A 14,334-nucleotide genomic window follows, 5' to 3' on the forward strand; every position below is an offset into this window, starting at 1 on the left:
TTTCTGTCAAGTTGAACAGGATGCGAGTCAGATGAATGGTTCCGCGGTCAGTATCACGTGGTTCTACCTGCTTATGGGAAAATTAATAATGATCATATGAAATCAGATTCGACGATCGGACGCGCATTTCTAATGTGTTTTCGACAACGGTGGTGTTTGATTTGACCTAAGGAGGAAAATACGATTTTCTGCCCTTATGAAAGAATATTGAATGCGACTGGCGCTTTTAAAGGCCTCGGGGTGGCTTGAGAAACAACATCCTGAAAAAAGGCCGAAATGCTAGCGGAAGATGCCTCGCCAGTGTAAACAACTAAATGCGTAAATACGATTGCGAGGTTTGTAGGCTAAGGATACAGTCGCTTTTCATGAGCGCGCGAGAGAGAGTCAATAGATTAAAGCGATTGCAATGTATAATTTTCCTTTTTTCGGAGTTTTGCACGTGGTCAAGATGGCTATGGACGCCTTTTTAAATAGTAATAATTATCACAAAAGATACGACTCGTGCCCCTATATGTTTGTACAAGGCAGGTATAGAAGGGTATTGTTCATGGGGTTGTCAAAGTTGTGGTTGCCGGGCTCTACCCTTTTAAAAAATCACAATTTAAAGTTTACGAACAATTCATAATGGCTGAACTTAAGTCAGCTCAACCTATTGATTTCCTGACAAAAACCTTTCAACACAAAAGGGAATTTTCCTAGTTAGTAGGCCTCCTTTCATTGCATAGATAATATAGAAAAGAGTTTATTCTGATTGGCAGACGATTTCTAAGAAAAGATTTAATCTTTGATCTGATTGGTAGAGGGCGTCTTGTCCTATTGTCTATCAAAACTTCCAGCTGCTACTGCCGTGCTATTGTCGTGTAAACAGATTTTCAGTTGAAAGAAATTTTGCTCTCGCTAGGTAAAACATGTGTGAAGTTGAAGCCATTTCTATGTGCATTTCTCCCACTACTGTGTCTAGGAAATCTCCAGTTGAAATGCACACTCTGACGCCGTCAATGTTAGGTTTAGTAAATCATGCTTCTAGACTTTCGCACCCTATCCATCTTGTGCTCTGATATAAAAGCGACACGGCTGCATATCCGCATCACAGAAGTTTACTTTAATTGATATCTTAGCGATATAGACAAAATTCTTTTTTGCCTCTCGATATGTTTTCGTGCGTAGGTGAGGTCGGAAGTGATTGAAAACCGGAAGTTTCTTCGACTTACTTTTGCCCATAACCCAACAGGGTCACTCGACGCCATCTTGAACGTTTGCAAAGCCTTACCACTCGCTTACTTTGTCAACAATTTGCTATAATTTTTGTGAAATCAGTGGAATAATTCTGGACTGCATCTTGATGGCTTCTGCTTTGGTTGATGATTGGGATATAAGGTAGGTTAATAAGCCATAAAACTCCTCCAACAGGCCTTTGCCTTCGATCCCTAATCTAAGTTGCCAGCTTATTAGAGCGGCTAGAGAGCGAAGGAAGGTTATCTTATACACATAGTTGCGGAGGTCCATCTGTTGTCAGTAGCACCAGTGCTGGCGAAAGTATAAGGTCAGTATCCCCAAGTGCTACATCTTTGGATCCTCCGATCTGCTGCACTAAGCACTAACTCTAGAGAACTTTAAACAACACGCGTTCAAACAAGGAAGCGATCGGCACTCGGTCGGTTGATTTTTCGTCAAGTAATTAACTTAAAATGTCAGAACAGGGAATTTTTTATGCGGTTAATGGTAAAATTACAGCTGAAGTTGCTGTGTGCGTGATGATCGCCAAGTTTATTGTGAACTGCCTTGGTATTTGTCGTCCTCAGGCCTCAGGTTAGTAAACGTACGCATTTCTTAAGTATTGCTTTGGACGAACTTGAAGGATTTTAGTTCGACCATTGACTGGCGCTGAAATAGGACCATAGACTGCCGCTCGAATCAGTTGAACGGTTCGGTTGTCGTGACCCCCATAACTCAGATAATATAGTAACCCTTAAGCTTAGAAATTTGGTTTTGATATAGGTAAACAAGCAGAACAGATAGTTATGCTTCTTGTATTTCTTTCTCAATTTGGAACTAAAATTTGCTGTAGAATAATTGAAACCCTAACAAAAGGGGAATCTAAATTATGCTAGTGACTAAAATGAGCTTTCGACTCCACAAAGAGAATATTAGATACAAAATGTCTTTTGACTTTATTTTGGAAGAATACTGAGCTGCTTGAACTACCTAAATCACATCAGTTTGCAGCCTTCAGTGCTCATAGTTTTTGGAGAATGGAAAGTAGAAAAGAAATTGAAAAGGATGAGCAAATATTGAACCTACTATCCAATCCATTCATGAGACTTTATCTATATGTACAAAAAGGGCTTGTTGAGGATGCAAATACAGGTTTGCATACAACCCACAACCAATCAAAACAATCATGAGAGGCTGCAAATGAAAGCACTAAAAAAATGTCATGTGGTACAACCCTTAGAGAACTCAAGCTTAAAAACAAACCTGTAAAAACATTCACATTGTCAGTGCCACATGTTGCTCTTAACCTTGTTTACACTTAAGCTGAACACTGGTCTCAGTAAGGTTCTCTCTCAGCCACAAATTAAGTTCAGCCATCCTTGATTGCGTCCATCACTTGGTTTCACACAAACTGTGCACAACTTTTGTATATGTTGTTAAGCTGGAACTCAAGTATGGATGAAGGAATCAGATAAACAATATTCCTGGCACCCTTAAATGTTTTTTGATAGTGATATTGCTGTATCTTTTGCAATTATCCTTAGAGTGGACATTGAATATGAGATGCTAAGTAGCCAATGGGGCACGTTCCATAGGTAGCCATAACAAATTTTGTATCCGATGGGCACAAATAGAATGTTAATTGTTTCTTCCAGCTTTAATTGTGAAGCAATGCACTTGTCTGGTGATCATTTTGCCACTTTTGGGGCCAAAGTTGGTTGTTTGCTCAGTGGTTTAAGCAGACCTTTTTTCAGTTTGAAAATTAATTTTGCAAGTTTTTACAGCAATATCAAAACTTATAGAATGTGTTAGACAGTCATTCTGTTCAGGGTAATTGAATTTAAGACTTAATGCTACTTGTTTCAGTGGCTATTCACTATCTCGTATCCTAGACACTCTTGTGGAACAATTGTCAAGTCCATTTTTATGGGAATTTAAGTCCTCATCAGTGATTAAAGTCAAATCAAACCAGAGCAATGAATAATTTTTTGGACCAACACATTTGGTGTCCATGCAGTTACTTAGATGTTCATGCTACATGGAGGGGGGGGTGTTTACTTGACATGTGGTATTTAGTTAACTTGGCTTGAATCACAGCATTGGGCAGTTCTTTTGCAATTGAACATTTTTTAGAGAACAGAGGATACTTTTTGAGTGTTCTTGAAATATCCCAAGTGCTTTTATAATTTAAAGATGCACTTGGTGAATCTTTTATTTCTGTTATAGAAGAAATTTAGGCTTAAGCGCTTGTTTGTGAAGAAATTTTAATTACCAAACATTGATTTTCTCCTTCCATTGTCAAAAATGGAGGATAAGTTTGATAAACTTGAGTAACTTCACTCCTCTGTGTTTGAGGGCATATTCATTTTCATTTGTGTTGACCACGAGTGGATGTTACAGTGGCTGAATGGTTGTACACTTCAACCAATGTGGTTGATATTTCTGTGGAATGAATCTGATGGACAGGTTGACCATGTCATTTTTGACACTGAAACTTTCCACATTTTCTAGTAGCCTGAGCATTAAATATAATTATTGTGGTTTTTAGAAAAGATTCTCTGAGTGAAATAAACATACATGTAGTTTTAAATTTCAAGTGTTTCTTTCTATTTTTGTTAGACTGTGATTAGGTATTCCCCTGATTACCTTCTTACCTTTAAAAACGTTTTTCAACCCAATTCAGTAACCATGGAGCCTTCAAATTTTGAGGAATACATGAAGAACTTTTTGTGTGAATGTTTAAATTCAAAAGATTAAAATTTCTTATTTAATAACCTTTATAATTTTTATCTTATAGACGTTGTTGGGTATGTTTTGCTACAGAAGAAGATGAACCCTTGTCACAGTGGGTTCGGCCCTGTCGTTGCCGTGGGACAACAAAATGGGTCCACCAGATTTGCCTTCAACGCTGGATTGATGAAAAGCAAGCAGGCAGTTCAACAACAAAAGTGTCTTGCCCACAGTGCAATGCAGAATATGTCATTGTATTTCCACCTTTAGGACCTCTGCTTCAATCTGTGGAGTTCTTAGATAAACTTATCCATAAGTTCTGCCCCATAGCTGCGGCAGGAGTCATTGTTGGGTCATTATATTGGTCTGCTGTCACTTATGGAGCAGTTACCGTTATGCAGGTTTTGGGTCATAAAGAAGGACTTGAGGTTATGGAAAAAGCTGATCCTTTGTTCTTATTTGTTGGACTTCCAACTATCCCTTTGGCACTTATACTTGGGAAAATGGTTCGCTGGGAGGATCACGTGTTAAGGTTGTGGAGACGCCATTTCAGTAAGATGTCCTTTCTTGGCCATATTCTGCCCAGTTTAGCTGCGTGTGATTATGCATCACGCACTCCAGCAGAGCCCACACCATTATCTGACCCAGTGTCTCTCACCAGGCTCCTTTGTGGTGCTTTGATTCTGCCAACAATCTCCACACTTATCGGCAAAGTGTGTTATGGGTTTGTCCCTTCAAGTCTGCATCGAGCCTTACTGGTAAGTGTTAAATTACTGTGTATGAAATTTAAATTGTTCTGAAAATTTTCCCCTCAACTTTGTGTATACAGTGCACACTGTAGGACCAAAGACTTTAATTTAAATGGTTATACCTACACCTTTTCTGTTCATGCGCATAGAAGATACTTTCAGTTGTGTGAATAGGTAGGCTAATTAGACAAATTATTTTTAATTTCATTAAAATGCGTAAATCTAAGCAAAAACAGATACATTATTGATTTAACCATGGCATTACAAGCAAGAAAAGGAGAGAATGAACATTCATGTACAAGCCGCTTGTGGAGAACAAGTGGGGAAACATTACTGTCACCATGGCCATTTCACCACTTAAAAGCTATGGCTTTCATTCTCCTATATTTCATGGAATGAATGCATAAAGATTTGTTTGCATATAGCAAAAAATGCATGGTCATCTGTTGATGTAATATAATGTTATTGCATCTGAAAAAATGGTGTGTGAAGATCACCTATTATATCACTGGCAGCACCTGTGGGCAATATGAAGCAAGTCCTATTATCTCATTGGCTACCCAGGCAAGCAAGAATTTTGATCCTTTTCAAAAAAAATATTACATGGAGTGGACTTTCATAGAGTCGCAAAATTTCTCATGGAGTTGCAAGAAGCAGCAGATGACAATCAAAGCTGGAAAAACACTGATTTCATGGTTTTATTGTGCAATTGGCATTTTTTTCCTTGCTCTTGAAATAAACAAATCATTCTTGACTCTTACAAAGCAAAATCTTTCTCATTCTTTTTTTGTGTGTTTATGGACCTTGACTTCATCGTAGTCCATAAAAACCCAAGGAAAGGGAACTCGTGCAATATCTGTCCATCTTGACATTATGCTTAGTCAATAAGATATATGTATGTATGTATATATATGTTGCAATAGGGAAAAATACAGAGAGACTATACTTTCATCCCTACACTAATTAAAAAATCAATAACATCCCCTGATATATATATATATATATATATATATATATATATATATATATATATATATATATACATACAAAGATCACCATTTCATTGCCTTCAATATTGTTAATTTCTACCCATCCATTTCATACAAGCCCCTCAAGGATGCCCGAACTTTTGCGGCTTCTTATACCAGCATCTCTGTTTAAATTGGAAGAATTATTTTCCACACTAAGCAATTGCTATTGTTCAACGATGACATCCCATGGAACAAGAGGTATTCACCAGCCTCATTTGATGTAACAATGGTCTCCTTTGATGGTGCAGAAACCTGAAAACTAGTGGGATCATAGTTGTTCAACTACTATGGCGGCCGTGGTGCATTTCAACAAAAGCAAAAGAGATCAAAAGAATTGAGAAAGATATTTGCAAAGTGTTCACCAACAATGGCATGAAAATAACAATTGAAGCAAGCAAGGTTTACACTGAACCTAATCAAAGGAACTTACGCTCCATATGCAAACCCAACAACATCATGCTGTATGTGTGCTGTGAATGTAATCACTCACACTCCATCATCAAGAACGTTCCCCTGATTATCAACTAAAGGCTTCGCTAAATCTCATCAAGCAAATAATCCCTCGATGAAGTGGCATCTCTGTATTAGCAAGTGTTACAACCAGATTCATAGTGAGGAGAGAACTAGGGCAGAAAGATACCCACCCCTCAGCACGAACATCGCTACTGATGTGGGAAAGAAATTTTTAGGTGTCGTAAAGGAATCCTTTACAGCAAGGGACCCAATGAGAAATAGCGAATAATACATGGGTGCACATGGATATGGAATTTCTCTTCAGGTGTTAAACTTAATAGCTCACAAGTGAGCGCAGCAAAGGAGTAAGATGTCAAGTTGAATATGAGAAGAGAAATTTTATATTCACAAGCAACCATGCATTATTTTGTTTATCATATAAACACTATAGCCCTTTACCAAGAAGAAAAGTCAACTTATATTTATGATTGAAAATAAAAGGATCAATAATCCCTGAATAAAGATCGTAAAGTGTATTGCCACACCCAAGATGACCCGTGAGAATAATTTGACATTGGTGGTTTACCTATTCACATTAATAAACATAGTTATTTTTTTCAGCTAATGAACAGCAAAAGGTGTAAAATGAAATATACTGTAAATGGAAACAGTAAGAAGTCTGTTCACAGACCTTCTTTTAAAATATCGTTGTTGTTAGTTATAGTTATCTTCTGGATATTAAGAGTCTTCTTACTATTACAATAGTAAGGAACAAAATATAAACAGCCAGAGGAGAACCTAGGTAGGATTTCAGATCTTCTGCGTTACTACTTCATATTAAAGATATATCAGGACATCTTCCTCGCTGCCCACAACAACGAGACGTGTGCACCATTTCCAAATCGGACAAGACGATCGGGTCACACTGAGAGCGGCCGTAAGACTCACTTTGACCATGCAAACGGGACGGTGTCCTCCAAAACATTTTGATTGAATGCGTCAAAGGGTATATTGGGGAAACGAGGAGAGCAATGTGCGAAACAATGAAAGGACATCACAACAAAAAACTCACAACTTAGCAGAACACGTGAACATAACAGGACACGAACTGTTTGTGACCCAAACTCATAAACTAATGGGGTTAAACAAGTCACCCACCCATATATGGAGAAGAAATTACGCAAGTATGGACGCCTTCAATCAACTAGGGCAAAAGCTGACCAGTTTTAAAGCGGATCTGCAAGGGAACAATATCACAAATGAAAGTGTGCCAAACCTCACGTACATGTAGGGCAACTAACTATCGTGTTCTTTAAAACAGGGACGCGTACCCATTCAGCCTCATAAAGTGGCGAAGACGCCGCAGTGGAAATGTCGCTTTCTGGGATTGATAGCTTCACTCTTCAATTGATTTTATTCCTTTTCATGTGTATTATGATTGAACTTTCATTTCATCAGTTGTCAGTTGCATGGTGAACCAAACCTCTGGGTTTGTTAGATTCAGGGAATTTCTGGCGAAAATTGATAGAGTTTGGGCCATTTGAAGTGGAGGGGGCGGGTAGGTATTTTGGGTGCGGCAAGAATTCTTTTTATCCTTTTGATGGCTGAAAATACAATTCAACGTGTCTAAAATTCTTGCTGAAAAGCTTCAAAAAAAAAAAAAAAAGAAAAAGAAAGAGAATCTTTATGAATACAGAAAACGAATGGGAAAGTATCACCTGCACTTTAAAAAGTGGGAAAAAGCACTTTTCTTATTTTATCCATACACAACTTTAGTAATTGTTATGCTGTTATTTCAGGGAGGCATAAGCTTTGTGGCAGTGAAAGGAGTTGTCAGGATCTACTATAGACAGCAGCAGTATGTAAGGCAAGCTCAGAGAATTGTTAAAAACTATGGTGAGGAATAATTCTTCAACATTTGGTGCCTTTGAGTCTCTTTCAATGGTGATAAAGTACACAGCCACAAGCATTTGATAGATGTTCAGCTGTCTAGTTAGAGATTTATGGCCTTAAGAAGAGGTGACTGTAGATATCAAGAATCCGTCACCAAGACTAAAAGATGAAATATGTGTAGCAAGGAGAATTAAGCAAGCTCTTTTTTTGAAAATTTTTATAGAACTTTTTGGTGAATTTCTATTCTTTAAAAATCCGCCAAAAAGTGAAATTGACGTGTTCGCGCTCTTGTCGTCAATGAATTTTTGCAGTAAAGTGTTGGAACTGATTTAAATCGGTCGTAGAGAAAGACGGCTGAACGTTAATAAACTATCCTAAGCAAGTCAGTTGGTTAGTGCAATTTTAGTACAACTCACGCTGGAGTAAATACTTGGATATTTGAATTTTTTTTTCAATAGGGAGGTTAAGAATTTTTACTTGAAACGTTAAATTGGGTGTTCTAAAGAAACATCTCATGAACGTCATGCTCTTAGTTTTCGTTAATGGCAAACTTGGGGCTAATCTTACGCTGCACTCATTATCATTCCCTTCCCCAAGGCGACGTTTAAAGTGCGCTCATTGGCAAAAAGTAAAGGCATCAATCTGAATTCATTTAAAGATCAACAGGCCAGGGCTGAGGACATGTTTTTATCGTGGTCTCCAAGGGGTGTAAACGTGGCACTGAAAACAATGACTGTTAACATTAGGAAAACGTCATCTGTTTCAGTCAAGCAAAATCAGAATGTAGCATGTATGCGTTCCTGAACCGTGAAATGATCTTGCACCTCAATTGTACTGATCCACGTTATAGTGGATAAAAGCTCCATATCATCGAATGATTTTTGTCTTACTTCAACTTTAATTGAATCACATTTAGACGTGTTACTTAAACTTGGTTTAAATCATATTTAAGCGTTTCCACTTTTGCTTACTATATGTTCCATTACCTAAGCGTTTGCATATACAAACATGTGTGAAGAAGGCAAAGCAACTTTTTTTTTAATTTGCAAGTATGACCAATCAAAACTCGGTGAGTTTCAGAATTAAGTGTCTCAGTTAAGTCAAGATTGGTAAAACTCATTGCTATTTTATTGCTTGTGTATGGAAAGGAAAAAGAATTAAAGCTATTGAATTGTCAAGCGTTTTATCGGTGAGTTGACATAGGAGTAACATCGCAGCACTTAAGGGAAGACAAGTTTAAGTGGATAACTTTTCTGAACAATGCTATAAAAGATCAAAGCATTCTTTAACCCTTTACACCCTAATATCAGTATGTATATTCCCCTTACTATCCTCTATATATTTCCTAATGCACTGAAAAAGAGAATTTGTTTCACGTTCAAGAGCTCCTCTAGTTGGTGATCATTTCCTTTATTCTCACGACCTTAACCTGCGATTTTGGGAAGATATTGTAAGGCCAAATTAGATACTTCTTACTCTTAGGGGTCAAAAGGTTAAAGAGCCTCCTTTGAGGAAGCGTTGACATAAATTGTAGGATACACACTGTTCTCCCAAATATTCCAAATGGATCCTTGCAGCCAGCAATTTTCTTATAACAGTCAATCAGTCGATGTGTGAGCGCGGAACATTACTTGCAGGACGATTGCTTAATCCCACGTTAAAACCGAAAATTCTTTGTCGCGCTGTTGGAAAGGGTAGTCACAATTATTATGTCCACCACAATAAAGACGTAAACAAAGTTTATTGAAGCGAGGCGATGAGACACAGGACTTGCCTAGCGAAGTGGTGAAAACAAGTGGAGTAAAAGATGTATTAAAGAGAGTATAAATCGGTATAGAGCGGTGTGTTGATGGGGCTTTCTATAGTTCTTCAACTTCAACCTCGTGGACAGCCCAAATATGCAAAACGTTATATGGGGTATGAGAAAACCCAAACGGAAAGATCTAACAATTTTCTTCCCTTTTAGATTTCAAAATGTGAACTTACAAAACACACATAAAACAAGATGAAAGTGAAATAAGATAAAGTTCTCTGGTTTGCGAACAAAGTCCAGCAATCTCACAAATAAAGTCCTCCTAAATCGCAAGTAAAGTCCTGCAATCTGGCAGGTAGCATTAAAACTTGTGGGTGGTGGGTGGGTGGTAATCAACTTTGGTTCAGGGCTCGGTTTAGGTTGGCTTTTAAGGACTGAGTTGGCGCTTCCTTCTGCTCGGTCTCTGGAACTACAGGCATCACGTGTTTCCCTATCTCAGGAACAAAACAATCATTTGTTTCCTTTCTAGGTGGGGCAAGGTAGCTATCCTGCAGTTTCTTCACAAGGCGCCTCCAGGTCTGGTTATTTACCTTGTAAAGAAATGGACTCGTTCGCTCAGTGATTGTGCCACAAACCCTTTGTCCCACTGTGGTAGAGCAGACCCATACATCCTTGTCATTGACATAAGTGCTTTTAGACGGAGGCACTTCTTGTTGACCCTCCTGAACAGTTGTGTGACATCCTGAGGTTTTGGCAAGGGTAGGGTAGGGTAGGGTAGGGTAGGGAGGGTAGGATAGGGTAAGGTAGGGAAGGGTAGGGTAGGGTAGTTTTTAACTCTTTAAGCATGCTAGAGTGACGCTTGCATTTGGTCACCCCTGTATCAAAAAGAGTATCATTAAAATAAAAACCCAGTTTTTCACCCTTTATGACATCATCTTCCTCATGCCTTAAGATACTTAGGATAGCTGCTCACAACCCCTTGTAGGAGATTGCATTTTATATTCTTTTCATTTCTAATAGTATCCAGAGGCTAAATTACTCTTTGAGAAACCTAATTGACCGACTGAAATGATATTTTTCTGTTTTTATCAAAAAAGTGTAGTGAAATACCGGTTTCCCATCTATCATGATATTTTTACTACTGTTTCATTTGAAATCTGCCCCGAACTGAATCAGTTCTGCTTAAAATAACATTTGAAATATTGAAGTATTCTGGGTCGTAATCACAATAGAAGAGAAAAGATCCTCCACAAGTTGTAGCAAATTATTGAGGTAACACTTCCAGCCAGCATTCTAACCATTGTACAACCTTTTTATCCGTGATAAGAGAAGAGATCTTACAAGCAATGAGATCAAAATCTAAGACTCTCAATCTCACAATCTCACAATGTTCTCACAATCCTATCCTGACTTGTCCATAGAAAGTTAGAAACAATTCTATTAATTTATTTGATAATTTCTTCCGAAAAACAAACATACTTGCTACGTAGATTAGCTTGGGCTAAAGAAGAGAGTTAATTACCTGAGCCCTACCATATAGAGTTTAACCTCTTCTCGTTTCCACCAATTTGCTGTGTTTTCTAATTTACTTGATACGTTGTTCATCGTAATAAATCATCATAATCATAAGTTAAATAAACCCCTGGACGTGTAGGCCGAATAGGCCAATTGGGACCAAAGAGATCACCCTTCTGACCGCGATCTCCTCCTAAACCCATATATTCAGATTTAGAGGTTGATCTAAGCCTGAAATTTTTTCAAAGGATTTTAGTATCTCCAATAACATCTTCAGCGAGACTTCGTCTCTTAAAACCCCAGTTGTATTGTCTGCGTATTGTAGTAGCTTTATTACACTGTCCTCAATACTAATTCCACGAAATTTATCATTAGCCCTAACTGCTAATTGCAATAATTCTACCACCGCAATAAAAATATATAAGGCGGAAAGGGTTCCCTTGTCAGACTCCTCTCTCTATTTATATAAAATAATCTAAATACAAACCGTTTTTACTAAATACAGCTCGATACATTAGAGTATAGAAATAAGACCCATCTCCTAAAAACAAGGCCAAGACCAAAATCTTCAAAACGTCTGAATATACAGTTCCATTCAATACTGTCAAACACTTTCTCAAAGTCAAGAAATGCCAGAATACCACTTCTATCCTTAGTCTTTGCAAATTTAATTACATACTTAACATACTTTATTTGAGTAGGTTAGAACAGGGCAGCCAAAGGCTGATGTGGACCTACATACATATGATTAAGAACATTATAAGAAGTAAAACTATTTACAGATGCAAATAAAAAGTTCGCAGTTCATTCATTTGTAAGGTAAGCTCAAAACAATGTTAAAAGTAATTAAAGTCCTTGGATTTCACCGTAACAGTGGCAACTTCTTTGTTGAAAGAGAAAGCCTCCAGGTCAGCTTTTAATTTTCTTATAAAAGCTTTGAAGCTATTTAAACTACTCGAAACGTCAATCATTTTGTTCATATAGATCCATATGAGGGGTTTTCTGTACCTTAAGGAATCTCTTCCGACCTCAGGCTTAGGTTTGGGTGTAAACATCTATATAGCTCGTAGAGATTTACCAGTGACTTTCTTCGAAAACAGTTCATCGGGCCAAAAAGACAGGGAATCAAAATAAACCTTGTGCATGAATACAAGGACAGACGTTTCGTAAAAACAAGAAACAGAGGGCCAGTGAGAATTCAAAAGACAATCAGCATCAGAAATAAACGAATCGAGGTCGAAAATAACTTTCGCTGCTCTCGAATGTGTCAATTCCAGAGAAGAAAAAAGGGGCTGTAGAGCAGTTTCCCAAATTAAAATACAGAAGTTAGACTCGGAATTATTGTCTTGAAAGAAGTCTTTAGAGGTAGATACTTTATTCGTTTCATTGCTTTAACCTTTTGCCTTTAAACAGATTTTCTGACTTGAGAAACGTTTCAAACCATGAAAGTCTACAATCAAGCTTCACACCCAGGCAAGTCGATGACTTGCTTGGGTTGATGACTTGCCTCACCTTGCATGACTCAGTCATGCAACATTCCATTTGTTTCGTCAACATACTTTCCTTCCACATAACCACTTTCATGACTATGAATGCCATAAGGGGTAGAATTTATTCAATTATTCAAATAAGAACGATCTTTATCTCTCTTATCGATTAATGTAATGACTGCCTGCCTCTGCGAGATGGACAAAATTCTGATTCGAAAGCAGCATGAAAAGTTTATCAAACTTTCGCAGAGATGCCAAAATTTTTTGTAGAACTCAGACAGTAGACCAAAATTTTTTGTAGAACTTAAATAGTACACCATTATTACCAGGGCCTTCATTATCTCTAAAAGTCCTTGAAACTTCCTTGGCCTAATGTCAGTATTCATGGTCTTCATTCTGTTTTCCGTACATTTACCAATGTGCTGACAAGGAGAATTTGCCTAAAAATCAAGAGTTTCCTTAGTTGGTGATCATTTCCTTTATTCTCATGACATTAATGTGTGATTCATTGGTGAGGAGAAATTAGATGCTAGCCACTCTCATGAGTTAAAGGATTAATTGTCACCTCACCCTCCATAAGTTCTTCAAATCATCTGTAAGTTTCGGAATATTTGGGTTGTCAAAAAAAAAACTACTTTCGGGGCCGTAAAGGTCTTTTGTTGTTGAACAGTATAATTCTTTGTAAAAATTTATTTGACCTTCTAATATTTTATAGGGATCCTTTGTGATAGTTCCACTCTGATTTAATTTTCGTATTTTCTAAATTTCCTCCATGCTAGTCCTAACAATTATTCCATCAATTCTTTTTTCTTTGTAAGACTCTGGGTTTGCTCGAACTTTTTGTATCAGATTTAAAGTCTCCGTAGTCGGATGAATCTCATGAAGCGGTTTAAACTTTTCCAATTCCTGCTTCAAATTTGGTTTCTCTTCCGCTCTTTTCTTTTGTACCTTTTTCAGCAAAGCTTACAGAAAACTCGCTTATTTTATAATTTAGCTAATCCCATGGCATTTGTGAATTATCAGAATTAGATTTAGGCTCGCTAGACCATATTAGAATATTTCGCTTCATTACTTCAATATAATCCTTGTTCAGTAACAACAAAACATTCAGCTTCCAAACACCTGAGCCCTTGACTTAATTTTCTGAAAGTTTGAATTTCAGTTGTGATTGCAAAATGGTCTGTTTTAACTCCCCCGATTATATTAATGTTGTTTTTACGGTATCAAAAAGATAAGACGACGTAAACCAATAATGAAGCCTACCGGCAGAACAACAACAGCGATTTTGACTCTCCACCTGATGTTCCAACTGTCGTGTAAAGTAAAATCTTCTCGTAAGCTATCGATAGGAATTATTTTTTATTATTATAACTTGTCTGAATTACAGGTGTGTGTGGAATCAAAGTACCACCTTTCTTATCCAAAAGAGGATTCAGTGGACAACTGAAATCTCCGCCAGTAACAATCCTCACGGGAAACTCCAAATTCCAATAGTAACTGCTGCA

The 14,334-nt window shown here is 37.5% G+C and overlaps 1 protein-coding gene across 1 annotated transcript; it reads left to right on the plus strand.

Moving 5' to 3' along the window:
* The first annotated feature begins 918 nt into the window (after nt 1-918).
* LOC131770294 (E3 ubiquitin-protein ligase MARCHF5-like) lies at nt 919-9,249 on the plus strand. Its single transcript, XM_059086012.2, has 3 exons — nt 919-1,377; nt 4,013-4,703; nt 7,978-9,249. The coding sequence occupies exons 1-3, from the start codon at nt 1,343-1,345 to the stop codon at nt 8,083-8,085; spliced, it is 834 nt and encodes a 277-aa protein (XP_058941995.1). The 5' UTR covers nt 919-1,342; the 3' UTR covers nt 8,086-9,249.
* The last annotated feature ends 5,085 nt before the right edge of the window (nt 9,250-14,334 follow it).

Source organism: Pocillopora verrucosa, chromosome 1 (assembly GCF_036669915.1).
Source record: "Pocillopora verrucosa isolate sample1 chromosome 1, ASM3666991v2, whole genome shotgun sequence".
Lineage (NCBI taxonomy): Eukaryota > Metazoa > Cnidaria > Anthozoa > Scleractinia > Pocilloporidae > Pocillopora > Pocillopora verrucosa.